General features: G+C 41.0%; 1 protein-coding gene across 1 annotated transcript in view; it reads right to left on the bottom strand.

The window, feature by feature from the left end:
• Positions 1 to 2,419: 2,419 nt before the first annotated feature.
• Positions 2,420 to 21,456, bottom strand: part of FAT3 (FAT atypical cadherin 3) — a gene marked incomplete at its 3' end in the record, with an annotated part of 64,039 nt that continues 45,002 nt past the window's right edge. Inside the window, exons 9-14 of the mRNA XM_010076102.1 lie at positions 12,845 to 13,234; positions 10,084 to 10,298; positions 9,278 to 9,415; positions 6,451 to 6,594; positions 5,705 to 5,902; positions 2,420 to 3,218 (exon numbers count right to left, since the gene is read on the bottom strand). Coding sequence (XP_010074404.1) covers positions 2,420 to 3,218; positions 5,705 to 5,902; positions 6,451 to 6,594; positions 9,278 to 9,415; positions 10,084 to 10,298; positions 12,845 to 13,234 — 1,884 coding nt within the window. The remainder of the gene's footprint in view (positions 3,219 to 5,704; positions 5,903 to 6,450; positions 6,595 to 9,277; positions 9,416 to 10,083; positions 10,299 to 12,844; positions 13,235 to 21,456) is intronic.

Raw genomic sequence — 21,456 nt, 5'->3', positions numbered from 1 at the left:
AGCTATTAATATTTACTGGACTGGATCATGAAACTATCCTAGTAACAAAGGAAGTATAATACTTTTATTATACAGACAACATCTTGCTAATGCTGTCTTGTTAAACAAGCCAAAATAAATTTATTCTAGCATTTTGTGCTCTTTTTCCTGACTTGCTGCATTTATGTGCACGTACAAGAATGACTGATCAAAGAAGCACTTGCATTTTTCTAACTCTTTTATTGGGCCTGGTCTTTAGCCTTCATGAAAAAGACCTATATATACATTCTCTAACCAATATACCCTCAGAAGTTTGTGTTACCTCCTATGCGATAAAACAGTGTATACCTGTGTATTCACCTAAATACCAAGCCATTTCTTGTGGCTCCTTTAATTAAAAGCAGTAAAAGAGACTGAAGCATTAACTCATGTGGGGAAGAGCAAAGCACAGATTTTTTTTACTTCCCATCAAGATCTCTCATCTCTGTGCGAGTAACAGGCACCAAGGATTTAACTTCTCTGGTAGCTATATTTAAATCAGCAGCTCTGGACACTTTTTTGTTACAGGCTGGATGGGGGACTGGACACGCACAACCCCACCCCAAGCCTTCTGGATCACCCGTGGGAAATCCGCACATACTGACTGAACGGGAGCTGTGGGAACCCAGCCCGGTTTCCAGCTGGACCAGGACAAGCTGCCTGTTGCAACTGTTCCCAAACAGCAGCCGAGTCCATGATAAATGGTTCAGAGGCTAGGGACCACAGACAGTCTGCAAAACCACACTGCCTTTCCAGCAGCCTGCCATCCATTTTGAGGATTGACTGGTACATGACAGAAAAATTCGGAAATTGCTGTCCCAGCTGAATTTTTGTGCTTCCAGTGCAAACTTGATGTGCAGGGAGGAAAAGGGTGAGAGCTGCTGGATCAGCTGCTGGGTCAATGTACTGCATTGCAAAGTCCTTTTTTTTTGGAGCTAAGGCAAGGGATTAGGAGGCAGATCCATTTACTATTAGTATGTGAAGGGAATAATACATTCTGATTGACTTTAATAAGTAGTGAAATGAAATTATAAACAGTGAAAACTTTGGCTGCCAGAAAACCAATTTCTGACATTGAGGGCTATCGCATCCCCATGGAGATGAGGATTTGTGATTTCTTGGTACAAATATGACACAAAGCTATGGCTTAGAAATTATAAAAGTGTTTTGCAGACAGTGCTCCTGCACTGGCTCCTGGACTCGTCTGGAGGATATTGCAGCATTGTCCCTTTTAAACCTGTGAAAATCCTTTATTTCAGAGCCTTTCATGTGTAACAAAACACCAACTATTGTTATAATAGATACATCTGTTTGAAACTTACAAGGCTATTACCTAAAAATTGACTAGATAGTCTTCTCTTGAATGCACATGACAATACCTCAGATACAGAATTCTGATATTTTTACAGAACTGAACTTCTGTGGCATTATTATTCACGTGCCACAGGAGACAATGATTGCTGGTTAAGTTTTATTCAATTTATGCCTATTTTCATCCTCACTGAAGTCGATGGCAAGACACGAAGTCCTGCTGACTGCTGCAGAAACAAAGGTTGGTTACTGAGAGACGCAGCTGCTGAATTCTTGTCCTGCTCTGTGTGTGTGTGTGCTTTAGATGAGGGAGCCTTAGATGCATTTATTTGAGAGCAGCTTTTTTCTCTGCTCTTAAATGAAGTGGAATGAGGAGCAAATAGCCTGGCAAACAAAAGAAACAGAACTATTATTATAACTGCCTGAGGTTTTATACTCCAAGCGCAGAATCATAAGGAAGATTGGCTCTCAAGTCTCTTTATCATATATGCCCATGTGAAATCTCTGCCAAAATGCGGAACAGCCTAAAACCCAGCCGAAAAACCCCACCCTGTCACCTACTGTAGCATTAAAATTCAGGAATAGTGCTTGCTTGAAGTTATTTAACAAAATACTTCATTGGTTTCTATGCCTCTCTGCAAAAAAGGGACTGGAAAAGTCTTTCCCACCTGCACTGCTTAGGTCAGGGGTCCTCTTCCTCGGAGGCTGCTGGAGCATCGCTGCAGACCAGCCTGTCCTGCTACAGTCACACTCCAGGTTTTATTCCAGTGGTGGCACCAAGGGGGTGGGAAAACACATCCCTCCATCTCCTCTCCCTTCCCCTCCCCTGGAAGCTGGTTGATGGCTCTGATTACGGAGCCACCAGGAAAGCGGTCTTTGTCGTAAAAGGCCAAAGTTCATCAACTTGCATTTACATCAGTAAACATGAACAATTCTTCCCAAGCCTGAGAAATCAATTCCCACAATACATCAGCCAGTCATGCTTTAATGGACTGAATGGAAATGCCCCTTCTAATCTGCATCAGAGGAATAAAACCAATCCTATGGCATAATGCGTAAAGACGGGAGGGGAAGAGGGAGTGGTACTCACCATTGCACATGCAGCGCACATTCCTGTAAAAGCGGGGGCACACAAAACTAATTCGTGCCGTGCTATAGGTCATCAGAGAATGTGAATCAATAGATAGACTTTGCTCACAGTGTTGTTCCTGACAATCCAGTCCAGAGCAATTCTTCTCCAAGACAGCAGAAATACGAATCACATTTTCCAAGTGTCTCCTTGCATTGGTAAGCTTCTGAATCAAATAGGCAGGCTTAAAGAAACCACCGTTGTGCATCTGAACTGCAAACAGCATGTCAAGCTGATTGCTGCCTGCCACCGGCTGAATACTGATGATGTGCAGGCTGTCTTGTTTTTGGGAGAGCACTGCGTTTCGCAAGGTACGCCTGAACCCATGCATGTGAAGGCCCACAAAATCTTCTGGGGAAACGTTCTCAAAACGGATGGTGACGGTGTTCTGCAGCATTTCTTGTAGCAATTGCTCGACGTGGACCACAACATCGATGGGTACCTGGAACCGGCCATCGCTGACAGAGACGTTCAAGACATACTTGCCGTTATCGAGCCCTCCAAGGGCAATGATCTTCCCATCATGGCTGTTGACCTTGAACAAACTTCTCTGCTCTGATTTTAGTGTATATGTGAGGACATCATACACATCCTGATCTGTGGCATGAATTTTCCCAATGACTCCCCCAGGAAAATCATCTTCCATGGTGACAATGAAAATCTCCAGTGGAATGGCAGTTGGTTTGTGAATGCTCTCTTCAATAACCCTCACCTGAATGTAGGTGTGGGAAACCTGCTGAGGCTTCCCAGAGTCCTTTGCCTAATGTAATTTAGAAAAAAAAAAATAAAAACAAAAAAAAATAAAAACCAAAATAAAACACACATACAACACAGCCGACCATAACTTCTTGCTATATATATTTTCACATCATCAGTAATTCTGAAGACCTCCCAAAAGAACTTCCCAAATGCATTTGCAAAATACATATGTAAAGAAACATCTCAGCCATTTCTAGCAGTGGAACTTACAAACTCTTTAGGGAAGCACAGATATCTCATCTAAGTGGATTGCAGAGAGAAACGTGTCAGCAGAATGTCTCATTACTCAAACTGAAATGTTCCCAGGATCCCACAGCTATCACTTGTCCTCTTCACAACAGAACCATTTGACTGTGGTATATTCTGCACCGAGTGGAGTTTGAGCTCACTTCTACCCTGGAAAAGAGACTGAAGCCCAGTGAAATAGCAGCACCAGTTTCTGTACAGCTTGGTGTGCTCCATAGTGTTTCAGACTCTCCTTAGTTTGTGTGGATGTGAGGGAGTTCAGAGTTTTTCTACAGCACTCTCTACTACTTTACCTGAAGCAGTCAAGAAACATGCTTGAAATAAATAAAATTTATCACCCTCCAAAACTGAAATAGGGTGCTTGTGCTGCTATGAACAATAAAATACGAGAGCAGCATCGCACTTGGACAGATGACTGCATGACCCAGAGCACGTATGATAGCATAATTTGCACTTTTATATAGAGAGTAAAAGAGCAAGTATGACATCAGACCCAAGGCCATCTTGACAGAAAGGTGTGCAAACTCGAATCAGTGTCCTTTCCTGCACTAAGAAAAATGTTTCATTGAAGTCACTATTAAGATACGCTGTTCCACACATTTATTTCTTCCAGAGAAGAACAGGAGACTAAACTACCACTGGGCAGGGATGTAGCACACATTCAAAGATCTTTGTGTTTGGACACGGGGAGGAAAATTTACAAGCTGGAAAAAAAAAAAAAAAAAAAGGCAGGATGGCAACAGTAATATGGACATTCCTGGGAAAGGGTTACTAACTCTAAGACACTCTAAAAATCATTAATCCTCACTCCTGAAAAGGCTGGGTGGAGTATTTAAGAAAAGATTTTATGTATGTGTGCACAAACATGCACACATACATGTATAGAGATTACATCCCATTACACTTTCAATTTTAAAATTACTTTTTAATAAACATAAGAGTGAGGAGGTACGTGATGGTGGAAAGGAGAAAGCAGCCCTCTGGCACATATGAATGGAAATAAACACTTCTATGGTCTGTATACAACAGGAAACCATAAAATACGTTTTAATTGAAGAAATGCCTAAAGAAAATAATACTCAGAGGAACTAGGCCCCCACAATCCAGCAGTGTTGCTTTCTGAACATGTTGGGGCATCTCAGACATCGTGGTCTGTCTAGTATTTCATTTGTATGACATAGCTGGATCAATATAGCTAGAAGACACTGCTTAAATTTAATTCCCAAGCCCAATTTTGGCTATACTGGAGCTTTGGCTAGGAAATTGCCCCAAAAGCAGGATGTTTTAGGATGAAGGCACAGTAAGAAGGAAAGGTGAGGGTTTTTTTTTATCTTCCCACAAGGCTCGGAAAAAAAAATAATGGGTTGCAGGAATATTAAATGGCAAACTTGTAAAATATTACTGTTATTTGAACTGTTGATTGGCATCAGAGCTTATATTTTTTGGATTACAACTAACTGAGGATGCTACTGCTACAAAGAATATAGAGAAATCAACCTCAGTAAAGCAAGTGGAGGAAGCCTGCATTTCAGGCTTAGATTATAGGACTATGTCCCATTTGAGTGAAGAGGTGTAGTTCATTCCCCAGACTTGCATATTTACTGAACTCTACTACATTTTCTCTGGCAGGCCTGAAAAATGTGGACAAATTACTTTTGGATTTATGGGTTTTTTTTGTAATCAGAATTACCGTGGTTACAAAGTTCCTCAACAATGACTCTAAAGCTAAGTTTGAGGTGGACTTCTATTGCATGTCTTATTTTCACATTCTTTAAAAGCTAAGTTGACCTTGGAATTGTGATTTCATGAATTCTTGATAGGCTTCCAAAAATTTATGATTAGATTTATGACTTAAAAGCAAAAGTGATTTTCCATCCTAGAACAATATTTTGCTGTCACTCTTTCTGCAGTTTATTTATATGTATATAATGCATTTTTGCTTATTTTCCTCGCTTAGCTACAGAAAAAAAAAAAAGATGAAAATCTTAAATCATAACGGCTGCTGCTCTGAAAATCCATTTCATGCACAGGAAATTGGAAAGGTGGCTGGCTACCTATTTATATGAAATTAGGTTTAAGGACATCAAAGGAAACACACCATATTGTGCACTTGTAAACTGGAATGCATGTTATTTACTTATAGAATACAGTCAATTAAAACCAACCCATACAGACAATGTACAGATGACCTACCACTATGAGGGTTTTTGTTTCTGTGCACATGTAAAAATCAAGCTGTACCTGCACGCAGAGCACATACTCGGTTGCAACCATGTGCTTGAAGATGACTGCAGATCTCAAGACGCCATTAGGATCCAGCGTAAACTCCTCCTCTTCATTGCCAGTGAGGATAGTGAAGGTAAAAGGGGGGCCATTGTGAAACGAGTCTTTGTCTGCCACCACCAGCTGCAAAATGCTTGTGCCCACTGGTTTATTTTCCTTTATACGTATACACAGCATATAAAGAAAAGGATTAAAATTATACCACATGCCACAAACATCAAGCAGCACATAATGCTATCGAGAATGTTCAACTGAATGCTCTTTGCCCAAAATGGCATTTCATAAGCAGCATTTATTCAGCACCGCTTATGCAGAGACCGGTGGCAGAGATGGAGGTACCCACCACATCTCCAGGGACCAATGAGTTCTCCCGATACTGTGTCTGATCAGGACTGCCTAACCACTATGACTCTCACTCTGAGTAAGGTGCAAAGAAGTGCGAGCTCATCCCAGCTCAGACTTTTTTATGGCAGAGTACAATTTCTGGTGCAACAGGGATGAACGGTAAAATGCGTGACAGATGCTGTGGTTTAAAGAGCCTCATCAAACAGAAACTTACCGAAGACTTAAGATTAAGATGTGTTTATACTTTTCTTCAAATAAGATCACTCGATACATCTTGGCAGATAAATCATCAAAAGCTACTTAACTGAAACCAAATGCTTTCCTATTTTAAAAGTCATTGAAGTTTTGGATAAACTTACCTGAATTACAGCTGTGTAGTTCGCTGGAGTAAATACAGGGCTATTATCGTTCACATCGGAAATGTCCACATTGACTGTCACAGATGAAGACAAAGGAGGAGTGCCGCTGTCTCTTGCCTGGATAACTAATGAATAACCAGATATCTGCAAAAAGGTGAAAACATTAAATCATTATGAAAGCGGTCCTAAATTTTAACCCATGTTTTTTACATCCAATGCACCACCTACCATATTCTAAGGAAAGCTGTTTGGCCTCATTACCTTCCCTGCCCTTAGCATAACATTATCCTGTTTATTGCCACAGTGTGTCCCAACTTCTGTTTTACAAGGCTATCAACAAACATAACAGCTTCACTCTATAAAAATAACTGTATCAGATGATGCATTCCTGAAACAGAGGGGCAGACAAAAAATAAATGATGGATAATATCCAAACTCAGCCATTACTACTGTAGCTAATATTTTCAGCTCTCATAGGTGTCAGCTGGGATATGTGACCTGATTCTATCTATCTTACGGTTGGTTTCCAGGATATTATATAAATAGCTTATTAGAGCCAACTTCAGTTTGACATACAGTGTTTTTAACATGGTGATGGAGAACCAAGAAAAAGTTCACAGGCAGTTGGTTCAAACACACTGGAAAGCATTTGGGACTACTAGGGACAAAACAGCCTCTGTAGCAACAGGATATTATCCATCATGCAGTAGAAGATAAAGGTTTTTTTGGGCATACTTGTTTGCAACAGCCACAAACTACTCAGCACGGTGTGGACAGTTCAGTGCACCACCCGTGGTCCCTCCATGCACATATGTGCCCATGCCCGAGGTGTGAGCATATGTGACAATTCGTAAAAGCTCTGTCTATGCAGAGCTTATGGATGACAGTTTGGTTTTATGAACTGCATCCTTACGTCAGCCTCCTCACGTCTTACAACTGCTTTTCACTGTATATCGCTCCATGCTCCCCAGGGAATGGTGCTGACACATCTGTCCATGAATCCTTCTATGGGGGCAAAACGCATGCCAGATAAAAGACCACGCTCCAGCCTCTCGGTGTGGGGCTGGAAAGGGAAAGAAACATGCCCCTGCAGATGGGAATGAAGTAATGTTAAAGGTGCTTTTTTTGGGTGGTAAGAAATTCAAAGCCACTTGAAAAATAAAAGCCATTTGGGCAGGAGAGAGGAGTACAGGCTCAGTGTATAGAACAACGGGGCTCTTCTGGGATGCGGGACCACCCTAAAGATAAAGGAAATACATAAATAATAAAGTTTTTTTGGGATTGTAGGGAAGAGAAAGACTGCAATTTGGTGGTGGCATTGTGGCAGAGGAGGAAGGAAGCATCCTGAACTATGGAAAGCCAAGAAACTGAGACAGAGAATTAAAGATTCTTTTTTTCCTCTTTTGAGTTGTAATTTCTACTGCTAGCTAAAAGTCAAGATCAACAGTTTTGTGGTGTCTTTCCCAATTTTTGTATGTGTTTGCTTTCATTTCCATCCACCCCTGAAAGGTAGATGGCAAAATCATGGTTTCTATGTGATTACAGCTCTGGAAATGAGGTTCCTTAAACCACTGAAACCTGGGAGTCAGCACTACCTTTGGGGATCTACAGCAGATGGGGCATCATGTATCGATTTCCCTGAAGGGGTAAGAAACACCTGTGTCTAGGAAATGTGCCAAGGAAGCAAAGAAAAAGACAATATCACAGCTTATTTTAACATAGGAAAACTTTGGAAAATGCAGTTCCAACAGAGCTGGCATTAAACATGCACACACCGGTGTGGGTGAATATGTGTGTCTGAATGCAGATGTACCTGAGTAGACTTCAGAAATGAAACAAAATCATATTAAGAAATTGAGCCTGTGACAGTTAAGAAAAATATATGACGGCAAATTTGTAACATGCACAGCCATTGTTACTTCCCTGTCCTCGACAATCTGCAGTAAAGTCATTCTGCCACCAGACACCGCCAATTTAATCCTGCCTTTGTGATAATACAGAAAGGATATTTGCCACTGTTTTAAGCAGTAGCCCTGCTTCCAGTAGAGAGCTTTTCCAGCTGAGACCACATTCTGGGGATAGCAGTCAGCTTCCCCAGTTTAGTGCATGCACTGCTCAGAGGCAGAATGCAGGGATTTCTTTATGTGTTGCAAGACTTTTGAAGCCATGTAGCACTCTCCTGCCCTGCTAGTAGCACAGGCAACTGTATTTGTTTGTTTTTTTTTTTTTTTTCCCAAAGCTGCTAATTGCTAGCTATGGCAAAATGGTGATAAATCACTCTGAATGAATCTAGTGAGCAAACAAAGCAGCAGAATCTGTTTAATGAAGCACTCTTTCACTCTTGGTACAGCCTGGCCACTTCATAACATCTCCTCCCCAGTGACATGTTTTGCAGAGCGCTAATTAATGGCTGAGGTCTCAGCTCGGTGCTTGGTGCCACAATCTGGAGTATGTTGTAATCACTCCGTTGCACACACCACTGCACGTGTGTGTTTGCACGCGCGGGGGAGAGGAGGCAGCTCATTAACACAGCAACAGCTGCTGGTGGCACCACAGGAGAAATCCAGGGTTGCTTTTTTCCCCAGTGTGGCCTCAGCTGCTGTGTTGGTGCAGGACAGGAACGCCAGCAGAGCAGTTGGCTTGTAGATAGGACTGGGGATAGGCTTGGAGTGGGAAGAAGTGGAACAACATTAGAAAGACCTGTTGGAGCATGTTAAGCTGATAATTGCAAAGTACAAAGAAGCTTCTTCAAAACAAGCTAGCAGCAGAGTTGAAATCAATACACATCTGTAAGTCATTGTAAGTTAAGAAGTCCCAGGTGTCTTACCCTTTCTCGATCCAATTTCTTTTTAACCTTCACGAGTCCCAAAACAGGATCAACTGAAAATTCATTGTCTCGATCCCCATTCACTATAGAAAAATGAATCTGGCCATTGGAAGGACTGTCCAGATCTTCTGCTATCAACTTTTTGGAGAGAAGAGGCAAAATTAGCAAAACAAATATTAAGCCATCCATATGCTACATTAATTGCTCAACACCCCAAAAAGTAAGACTTCATATTCCATCACACCAGCTATTTCTGAACTGCACGCCTCTACAGCATCAAGTCAATCAGCTTTTGATAAGAGGCTTCTCTTGGACCTTTTCAAAATTCTAGCCTTAAAACACATACAATATTTTAATTTTAATAGTCCATATAACCATTTATTTCTGGGTCACAAGTTCCAAGATGAGAGTATTGTGAGGCTTGTGTATGGAACATTGCATATGAGACTAAATAGATAGAAATACTACACGACACAAATACTATGTATTTCACTGAAAAGTTGAATTCTGCCTTTCCAATAAAACCCACTTGTTTCTAGCTGCCTCACAAAATGCAATGCCTTAATCATGCCATTGCTCTTTGACAGCATATCGGGGTTAAAAGTCAGTGCTACTACTACTTTCTTTAGGGGAAAAAACTGCCAGCAGTCTGGAAAGCAGCAGCAGATGCAGAACATTGACAAGAGAACAGTCTGGGTGATTCAAGATGCAGTGTCATCATTATTAACTGGTGCAGCAGTATTTTATTAAAGGTCACGTGGCAGAGGGCTTCATCCCTCTTAAATGCCACCCACAGCCTCACTCACCATTATCACCGAATCACCGATGGCGGCGTCCTCGCTGATGACTGCGCTGTAGACCATCTGGCTGAATTTTGGTGCGTTGTCATTAACATCTGTCACATTTACGTTCACAGTCGTAACAGCGCTCAGGGCTGGAGTACCTCCATCTTTTGCTTCCACTACTAAGTAGAAATCCTTACACGATTCATAATCCAAAGCTTCAAAAATGGAAATCGCTCCTTTGAAGCAAGGGAGGGAATGTCGACAGCCAGTGAAAAAACAAATAACGCTATGCACTAAGGGATTTGACTGCTGTAAACAGTACAGCACGCACATACAAAAGATGTTGTTCTAACTATAACCCTGCCCAATACAATAAAAATATTTGGTCAGGTCTCTACTGCTGTCGTTTGATTAAAGAATGATGCCAGTTGCACTTAGGTTGCCTCTGCAGAAAGGACCTTCACAAGGCATGAAGCAATGAATGGTTTCTCATGAAAATAGCTTTTGTGATACCAGTACCATAAACAGAGAAGCGGGGGCCATATCCACCCATTTGCCTGGGCTCATGCACAGAGCCTGTGGGAGAACTGGATGCTGACTCTGGAAATCAGCCCTGACAAGTCAACAGAAATTCACTCCCACATAATTAACTTCTCATGAATTAAATACAAATGAATGGGGTATGAATACCTTTGAGAAATCAGTTGTCTATCATTTATGTGATTAAACAGAGATTTCCCCATCCAGCTAGGTTTAAAATTTTGGGTTCCCTCACCACACAATCAAAACTAAGATTCTCTGTAACTAGACTCACTCTGTGCCCCCAGACGCCCTCTAGGACAGAAATGCTTTTTATGCAAGCCCTCCACTCATTTCCCATGTACCCACAACCTGAACAAGAAGGGCAGATGGGTTGTGTACAGATTACTAGTGATGCCTTGAAGGAAGTAATACTGGGCATGGCAGGAAAGGCTCAAAAGCAAATCCTTAACCTTGGTAAGCTAAATCCTTTTCAACATAAACCCATCAGAAGCAGGGATGTATGTGGCTTAAAGGTCATTTAGTCCAACTGTTGCCCAACCTAATAATTCTTGAAGGTACTCATCTCTAATGTTCTTATAAACCTCCAACAACATCAGTTTCCTAACCTTCTTAGGAAATGTATTTGAGTACTCAATAATCATTACAGTGAGGAATTTCTTCCTATCATTTAACCGAAATAATCCAAATGCAATTTAATCCAAATGCAATTTAAGCCCATTCACAATTTCTTTTCTCATGAGTGGGCGTGGAGAACAGTTCGTTCTCTTCCTTTTCATAGGTACTTTTTACAAGCTTGAATACTAACAGCATGTCTTCTCTTTTCTAGCTTAAACAGCCTCAATTCCTTCAGTCCTTCCTGGTAAGCCACATTTTATAAACCTTGGATCATTCTTCTTAATCTCGTCTGGGCTCTCTCCAAATGAATCCTACCTTTCAGCATGACTTGCTGGAAGCAGGAGCCCTGAGGAGACACTTCCAAGTGGCTAGCAGAGAGTTCCCACTGATAAATGGTGTGAAGGGCATTATTTTTCAAGCCCTGATCAGGCATGCTACATCAGTACCCAGCTGTCTGGAAACTGAGCTCCTGCCTCTAAACCGATAATAATGGAGCTGTCACACATTAATGAATAATAAATAGTTTTTTTTTTTCCTGTGTGATTAAGCTTCATTATGGGTTTTTATTGATTTATCTCCTTGGCTTCATTGTCAAATGTGAAGTTAAGTATCACTGTCTAGACGTATTTATGTTTAAATTTTGTTAGCACTAATCAACATTATGAAGATAACAGACAACACACAATTACGTTAAGTCCCTTACATGTAAGGCATTGGCCTCTGCAGAGTGGAGAGAGATTTTTGCACACAGTAATATAAATGATAGAATGCATCATTTTGAAATTTTTCAGGTTACTGCTTACTACAACTGCACTCAAACAACTGTTGCCTTCAGCTTTCAAAATTAAGAATATTTTGCTCTGAAGTTCTGCTGGCAGATTTGTACTGGTCATCCTGAATGTTATGAGAATAAGAATATGCACTACAGGAAGCACAGGGGAATCATAGCTTACTGTTGATGGATTAAAACCTTAGTAAGGATAAAGGATATATCCCACTAAGGAAATTCAAAGAAAATGAGCCATTTGGACCAAATAAGGCAGCTTTTCTTAGTATTTCTTAAAAAAAAGCAGCAGTATGTTTTTAACATTTGTCATATATAACTCAAAAAAAAACGACCCCAAAAAACCCAAACCACAGTCAACTGTCAGACAACACAAATAAGGAGCAACCCAAGTCAGTGAAGATATATACAGCTGTCTAAATGGCAGTCACCACCTGACATGTTGGGACTGCCAGCTATTTGGTCCTGATAGCACTGTCTGATGCTCGCTAAGGTCCAGACTGTTGAGGCTTTACTCAGCTGGTAAGCAGGTAAACATTGCAAGTGTTCATAACTGTAAGGGATGCACAGTTTGGCTAATGGGTTGTCACATCTACATTGACTTCAACAAACACACTAATGGAGAAAAGTATTCTCCACTTGAGCTGGGGCAGCTAAGTGTGACCGTAATTTACATCACTCTCCAACTTAAAATTGGTTTTTAACTGTGCAACTAATTCCATATTGACAAACTCCAACTCTCTGTCCTTGGAAACGTTGTGGTTCAAGAGCTTTCTCCAAAGCATTCACATTTTTCTGATGCTTTCATTTTGCATTACAAGTAAGAGCCACTTTACAAACCTGTTTTTGAGTTAATCCTGAATTTCCCTTTCTCATTCCCTGATCTGATGAGATAGGCGATCTCAGCATTAGTACCAATGTCTTGGCTTGTAGCAAAAACAGAAAGGATCTCAGTGCCAGGTGAAGTGTCTTCAGGTACCGTAACAAGATAATCTCTTCTTTCAAATACAGGGGGGTTGTCATTTATGTCTAGCACTGTAATGGTAATGGTGGCAAACGAGGACAAGGTCAGCACAATGCTCTGATCTGAGGCCTTTACACTGATGTTATAGGAAGACTGAAGCTCTCTATCAAGTGGATGCTCCAAAATAATGATTCCTGATGACCGGTCAACTGAGAAGTAACCATTTGCGGAGTCTGCCAGGGAATAGGTAACTTTTCTGTTCACACCTGAAAGAGAAACAAATGTGAAAATGATGAAGTGAAATAAAGAGAATAACAACCTCTACCAGCTAATGGAAACCCTGAGCAAAATCTGCTATCACACTGATCATTTCCAGTGGAGGTGGAGCACATGGAGGCAGGAGTGCCTGTGGGCACAGTACTGGTGAAGGCTTGGGAGATGAGGACATGCTCTTCTCAAATGTGAGATCCCTCTGGTTAAGCAAAGTTCCTTCCCTCATCATGACACTTTTTTAAAAGATCACTTTGTAGAACTGCTGTGTAATGAAACTTGAAAGCAGAATTCAGATATGGTCCTTGCCCAGAAACTCTTACAATTGAATTAGATGAGACAGGCAGAATGCTGAAATTAGAGATGTCTCAGAGCACAGCTTGAAGGAATAGAAATGTACATAAGGGAAAAATAAAACCATAAAAATACATCATGTGGCACAGAATGTACTTGCTGTACCTGTGCTGCCTTGATTCCACTGTTGAGCAGCCAAATATTATCACAAGACGATACCTGTTAGACAAAAGCTACATCAAAGAACTCCTGCCAGAACATGGACATTTTAGAAAGTGCCCCACTCCTCCAATTCGAGAGCAAAAATTGAGTTGTACAAAAGATATCCTGTGTTTTTCAAATCCTGCCTGTATTTCCCAACACATAACACCTATCCACCTGGCTGCTGAATATGCAGATCTATGCTAAGGTTGTTGTCAGTAATAAGGCCTGAGGGAAAGGTACTGACTCAGTTGCTTGTTTCACTGCAGTGAGATAGCCATTTCAAATCTAATTAAAAATGAACACAGATACAACCTAATTCCACTCCCTTAATGCTGGTTGATTCTGTGATTTGGTCCTGGGTGCTTCACTAAGAGATTACAACTAAAACACAGAGACCCACTAAAATGGAAAGTCTCTGTTTTTAACATCTCTCACTTGGGCATTTGCTGCCCTTTTTGTTGGAGAACAGACTTTACAAGCCCAGCATTAATCAGATGAGCAAGAGCTACCAATCCCTTCTAGGCACGTTTTGTTAATTTAAAATTTGTGACAGTATTATTCTGCTTTCCAGCAGCAAAGCATTGTGGAAATGTCTGATCAAAAGCAGCACAAATGACATTTGTTTTCTGCTTGACGTAGCAGGAGTAGAGAATCCACACAAGGGGGAGCTGGGAGACTCTTTCTTCAATCACATGCACATAAAAGCTAGAGCAACTACAAAGTCCCAGACCTTCTTGGAGAGAATTAGGAATTGCTATTTGGCCTCTTCAGGGAATAAAGTTTTTATGCAGTGCTTGATACACCAAGAGTATATTTCAAACATTCAAATGTCTTTAAAATAAGGAAAATTTTAAATGGCACTATAGCAATGAACCAGTTGGGGGAGGGGGGTAGTGGTGGTTCTTTTGTTTTTTTATCATGGCAGAACCTCTCTATTCACCCTGCCATCTCAAACGTGAAAAATACAGAGGTCCTCCTTCACCAAAACAGGCAAGGCAGCCGAGGAGGTGACTCTTGTCCTACTGACGAGGAACCGAGCTCAGCCCACAAACTAGTCGGAGACGTTAATGTGTTGAAACACCTTGGCCCTGAGTATCCTACAGCCTCCTGGAGACCACGCTCACCTCTTCACTTTATACATGCATTCAACTGCTCTGTCAGCTGGCAATCAAGCAACTGACAGAAGTGAAAAAGGAGTACAAGCCTTTGCAAAGAGGAAGGTTTTGAAGGTGAATGGCTGGTGGTGTGTCTATGTTTCCATAATGGCATGATCTCCTTCTGCTAGAAATCCTCCCTGAGCTTCCACTTAGAAAGCAGGACAGACCTGACCAGAACAGCTAATGAGCTAGTAATTAAAGCTGATGTCTGGGGATGGTGGAAAAGGGGATTTTGCCTGATTCAGAGTATGCAGTTGAACACCCAACCTACACACGAGTTTCACTGTAAAGCTATTTAGTATTCTGTACTGGGCTCTCTTGCTGTCTGCCAGTTTCTACTTAGAATTAAACACTTCTCTGAAGCAGGGACCTTAACACGCAGCTTCCACGCATATGTGTCTGTGACTGCAGGAGAGCCTTGGTCTAGTCTGGGCTTTTCTCTGGCACAAAGACCTTGTTTGATACTCATGACACCATACATGGGCAGAACACAGAAGAATCAGATACCATGTTCTTTGAAAGTATAAATACTGAGAAAGGAGATGGCTTACCCACAAATTGTGTCTTGAAACACCTCAACATTTCATCAAGAATATCCTGCAAGGGGGAGTGTGGAGAGACAGAACGTGGTGCCTGTGACACCATGTAGGGTGAGTTTACATGCGAGAAGTGATACCTCTAGTGACTGCAACCTGATTGATACGTAAGCAGACCATTCTCCTTGTATTCTGCTTCCTAAGGGTGATTCCCATTAATTAACAAAATATGAATAACGTTTTTTGATGAGTGATTGCTAGTGATCCTAAATGAAGACAGCTCACACACAGATTATGGTGTTCTGGTTGCTAACTCTAATATAAGGGATTTTTAGGCAGAAATTGAAAGAGTTACTTCTTGAAGAAAAATGTGTTTTTTTTTTTTCTTTTTTTTTTTTCCCTTAATGGAAAACAAGAGAGGAATACAGAAGTTCTAGGAATGTGGTTTGTACCAGTCTAGTTTGATGATGAAAACAGTCCTATTTTGCCCATGGGACCTGGAGGAAAGGCTCTTACAGGTGAAAGTGTCATTTTATGTAAGGAGAGACAGAAGATCAGCGCAGAGGACCTGAGCTGGGACGCTCACAGGTACCAGTCCTTGGGTGGCTTTTGGTCTGAATGCAGCAGCAGAATAGAAGGTGAAATACAGACTATAGCTGTCTGCTGACCTTCTCCCACCATGTTTTGTGGGGCTGGAGTTTAAAGCTTGCTTCTTAGGAAGAAAATGAATTAAATGAAAAGCTGTGGCAGAAACAGCACTTTGAAGAAAGTGTTGTGTTATATCAGTAGCTCTTTCCACTCAGCTTCCTTACCCAAGACTGGAAACAAAATGGGCATGAGGCAAAGGTGAAGTAGGAAGTTATTTCTACTGAAATGCAAAATGCTTTAGACCAGGGGCTACCATCTGCTGAGAGAGAAGCGTCCACCAGTGTGTGTCAATGGCTTCCCTGCTGTGGAAGTGGTGGTAGATTCTGCTGTGACTATAAAGGAGATGTTTTCTGCAGAAAGGAAACAACTGCTCCAACACCATATTCCTGCACTGGTAAAGAGAGCAGTCCTCCCACACTGCTTGCCCACAGCTGCTGAGGGATTAATGTTTGCAAACTGCGTTGTGTCTATTCACTTACTTAAACTTCTCAGATTTCTAAGGTGCCAACCATGAGCATAAGCTATTTGAACATGGAAAGCTCTGCAGGAATTACTATTACTGTAAGAGGATTGCAGTACATTTTTTAAATAAAGGAAAGGAATAAGCAAGCATATTTTCTATTTAGACTTGTATTAGCATATGATAGAATACTGCCCTTTGCCAAACCTCTGGTGTGAAGACCTTGTACAACATACAGCCGTCTAGTAAGTCAAATGCCATCCTTCAAACAGAGGTTTTTTTCTTGTTTTGTTCTGCACTAAAATGAAGGGGCATGTGCTAAATCTCACATAATCTTCTACATCATTACTACTTTAAATAGCACCAGGGAAATAAAATAACTTCTCTTTATAATTCAGGAGTATCAAATTCCTCCTTGTCCAACTCAATTTAAAATGGTGGAGTTACAACATGGTTTGATCCAGACCTACACCAATTAAAAGGCTGAGCATTAACACAATAGGCGCAATCCCCACATGACAGTGAGTTTTTGCAGTGCGCGTTACCTGCCGATTGCATCACATACAATGTACAATTTACACGTATTAAAGACCATATATAGTGTGTTTCTCCTTTCTCTTTTAAAATGTCACCCTGAACTCATTATTTAATGTGTTTCTCCAAGTATAGCTAGCCCACTCATTTTTTATCTCTGGAAAATGATGCTTAACTTGGTCATCTGCTCATTTTCATTTTGAAAACCTATGGAAAGAAAAATAACAGCAAGCATTGAAAACAAACAAACAAGAAGTAAACCAGAAAGCTGTCCAGAAAGCAGGCTGTAAAGAAAAGTTATGGTGTCCAATTATTGTACTTCCTCTTGCCTCTGTCTTTCATGGTGTGACTGTTAACACTGGTGTGTACCTATTGTCTTTCCTGATCACGCAAACGTTAACCACAACACCAATTACTGGACGTTAAAAGTCCACAACCTTATTAACAGCAAGCAAGACAAAAGATGGATACTAAACCGTATTTTATAGTACCCTGCTCCATCATTTTGAGATGAAAGAGAGAAAATCTTGCCAGAAGCACCTTGTTGAACTGTAGAAGAATATATAGCCCCATAGGGAAAGATATTTCAAGTGATTTTTACAACTTAAGAAAAGCTGGCCAAGTTCAATCCGTAATACTACTACTGAGACAGGCTTTCAGTGCTTTATCCCTTTCTGTGGGGAAACGATAGCCTGAACCCCAAAGGCCTGTACTCACACCAGTGCTCCAATGGAGTCACAGTGCCATGGGATGCAAGCAAGGCCACGGAGGACAGAGATGAAGACAATAACTTCTTACTGAAGGGAAATACTGGACAAAAATGGCAGGCATCAGCTTTTAGTGGTATGATACCTTTCATGGGTGTCTAAAACCCTGCTTTCCATTTCAGTTGGGTTGGGTGTTGTCTTTTTTTGGTGGGAAGATGAGATCTGGACAGTTGGCTCACACTCCCTCCCTTTTCTAGCAGAGATTTACATAGCCCAGGGTACTGGCGCGCATGAACTAATACTTGTTTCTATCAGTGCTCCTGAGTGATTTACTTCCTCATGCTGATTGGGCATAAACTTGATTACTTTTCTAAAGCAAGCGAGGCCATGTTGGGTACACCTGATTTAGGGTTATACTTTGTAGCGACAACATTGGGCAATGTAGCCTGAATCAATGGAATGAAGATGTAGATATATATATATATATATATAAAAATGTATGCATGTATGTATGTGTGTGTATATATATAGACATACACACACATATATAAGTTTCAGTGACCTAATTTAAATACAGGGCTCTTTCAGTCAACATTATCCAAGAGGTACAATTGTTCTTGTCTAGTTCTTTGCCTCCGTGTTGTTAACAAGGTGTTGGAAATCTCAAAAATTAAAGAAATTCATTAATTGAAATACAAAGATAGCAGGAATCTTGTGAGGTTGCATAATTATTCCTGGACAAAGAAAAGGTGGGTGCAATTTATCCCCAAACACAGACCTACCCTTTGATTGTGAACTTGCACAGCCTCCTAATATCACACACCCCAGTGCCTCACTTTTCTTACAACTAAAAATCTTGTTCTGACTTTTTGCTGAGATTGAATAAAAATAATAAAAGAAGAGGGGAAAAAAAAGAACAAAGGTTGATTTCCTCCCTCAGAGCTATTTGTGTGATATTTGAAGACTGTTTACCATCTCATTTCTCTTTTTCCTGACACCCTCTCTCAACGGTTTTAATATTTCCTGGTAGCACACATTTTCCAGCCCTGTCATCTGTCTTGTAAATCTCCAGGTAGCCCACATCTTCCTGGAAGTGTTGTACCCAAAACTCAACACAGCCTTTCAGGTCAGGATTTGCCAACATAAAGTAAACAGAAAGAACTACTTCTGTTTTCCAGCATTACTCTTGTTTACCCATCTCATTAAAGTATTTATTTTTTCCACACCAGTATGAGAGTGTAAACACACATTCAGCCTCTGATTCACCATAATACAGCTGCTTCTCTGCAATTCTGTTGCCCAGTCAGTCATTACTGAGATAATACTGGTGCACTTGGTATTCTTATCTAAACACAGCATTTCACATTTATCGTGATGAGTTGCTTTGTATTTTTACATACCACTTTTCCAACTGTTAAATCCCACAACTATGACACTGACACTCTCCAGGGTATTTGCAGCCCCATTCTGCTTTCTGACATTTGGCAATTCAGACCTTATGCCAATTTATCCATCCAGGAATGAAAATAAGAGCAATGCCGCACCCTGTACTTCTCTTAACTTATCCCTCCAGTGTAACAGTCATTACAAACTCACCCGATAACCGTTTCCTGTAGACCATGTATCCGTAGCTTGCTTATAAAAATATCATGCGGTACAATGTCAATAACCTCACTAAACCTAAGCCACACCACCCATAATATTTCTTTCTATATGACCTCTTTGCATATTGCAGAAGGAAATGAGATTGGTTTGATGACTTCTGCTTGCTGAACACAGACTAGCTCTTGGCCATCTTGATACACATATACTCATTTTAATGCAAGTTGCTGACTAAGTTCCCCTGACTACCTGTCTGGCTTTTTGAAAGATTCAACAACAGGGTCATACAGACTGACTACTTACAGGAGTAGATCTCTTGAGTGCCTAGGAATGGGAAGCAAAATAAGCAATATGAAGTAGGGCTTGTTTAGGCAGAAATCTAAGCTTTCTATTGTAATCCCCAAAAACCTTGTTTGTTTACCTCCTAACACTAGGTAAGTCTAAACTCCACAGAGCTTGACTATTATTTTTTATTTAGCAATTTTTCAGGGTTCCAATGTACTGTATCTCTGCATTCCTAGAAGTGCTTTTGCCTTTATTAAGAAGGCAAAAGCTAGGTTTTCTACTGAGCAACTCAGTAGGTGAAGTTGGATCTGTAGGTGCCCTCAGGACTTGCCAAGCCACTGGAGGATGTGGGGCACTGCCCTTCCCGCTCTTCTTATGGAACAGAAATCTAATGGTAAGGGCACCTTTCCAGGAAGGAGGACTGCAAAGGTACATTGCCACAGAATATTACTTTTCATTGAACAAGCCCTGGGGAACACAGCCCAGAACCCAATCCCCACCAGGCTACAGAGAAATGCTCACTTTTTTTTTGGTGTTTTTTTTTTTTTTTTCCTTTTGACTGATTCCTGAATCCTTTTTCAAAACAGCTTCAGTGACAGTGGAAAGGGCACCCTACTTCTGCTATAACCCCTAACTTACGCAATGCTGTTTTGAATAGCTGCAGAAAAAATTAATTAATAATTCAGGTCTTCCATTAGCGCACTAACCCCTGGCCTATTTTAAAAGTCAGTGAAGCAAAGACGTGAGTAAAGATATAGAAAGCTCCATGTATGTTTGAGCCATCCTCTGGAAAGTATCTTGTAATATTTATCTTATAAAAAACAAACTCAACCACAATTGACCTGTATAACCTGGCTGTATAAACTTATCTATCAAAGAGCCTCAAGTCTTATCCTGGATTCCTGAATCAGGCTTTCAATGCCCATTTATTGCCTCACACTCACCTAAGTACCAAAGGTTCAAATACAGAGAACGTAGAACAGAAACCCAGGGTCATCATTGAAATCTCTCAACTCCCAAACTAGTTGGATGGGTTTTTTTGGAACTGATGAATAAATCTCAGACTGTTTTGCATTCTAGGGTGAGGCTATGAGCCCTGCAGAAACAGGGAGACATTTCTAACTCTGGGCATCCTATGCACAAAAGTGAGAAAATGCTTTGAAAAAAAGTAACACACTGCTTATTGTTTTTCTAGGTTGCATTACTCAATGCTATTAAATCTGCTACTAGATATGGGAGAATATTTCCCCGAACTACACTTTCTGCAAAATCTCATCTATCATTAATCCTTCTTCTCGGAATTCTGTCCAGCTTGGGAAGAACTGTCAGTTAGAAAGGGCAGCAGTGTGGGTTTTTTGCCTGTCTGCACTGCTCTGCCAGGTCATGGTAAGGATGTTATGCTTGTGTCTGTATCCACAGTACGGGTTATTCCCAAAGGGCCCCTGGGGTGCCCACGCTGCACAGCGCTCAGGGAATATCTCCATCCTTAGAGATATCCAAATGCCATCTGGACACAGTCCTAGACAACCTGCTGTAGGTGGCCCTGCTTGAGCAGGGTGGTTGGACATGATGACCTTCCAGAGGTTCCATCCAACCTCAACCATTCTGTAACTGTGTGAACCTTGCAGCATCACACCTTTGTGTCCATAAGGCCAGGAGATATGTTTCTAGCAAGGCTGTCCAAAGTGCTTCACCTCTGACTTGTCACCATGCACAACCCTGTGGTCCTCATCTTCAGCCCACAGTGAGAGACCTTCCTGACTCATTTGCTATTTGCACATGCTGCAAAAA

Source organism: Pterocles gutturalis, unplaced genomic scaffold (assembly GCF_000699245.1).
Source record: "Pterocles gutturalis isolate BGI_N339 unplaced genomic scaffold, ASM69924v1 scaffold12813, whole genome shotgun sequence".
NCBI lineage: Eukaryota > Metazoa > Chordata > Aves > Pterocliformes > Pteroclidae > Pterocles > Pterocles gutturalis.
The sequence above is the reverse complement of the archived record's forward strand: the minus strand, read 5'-3'. Positions and strand labels throughout refer to the sequence as shown.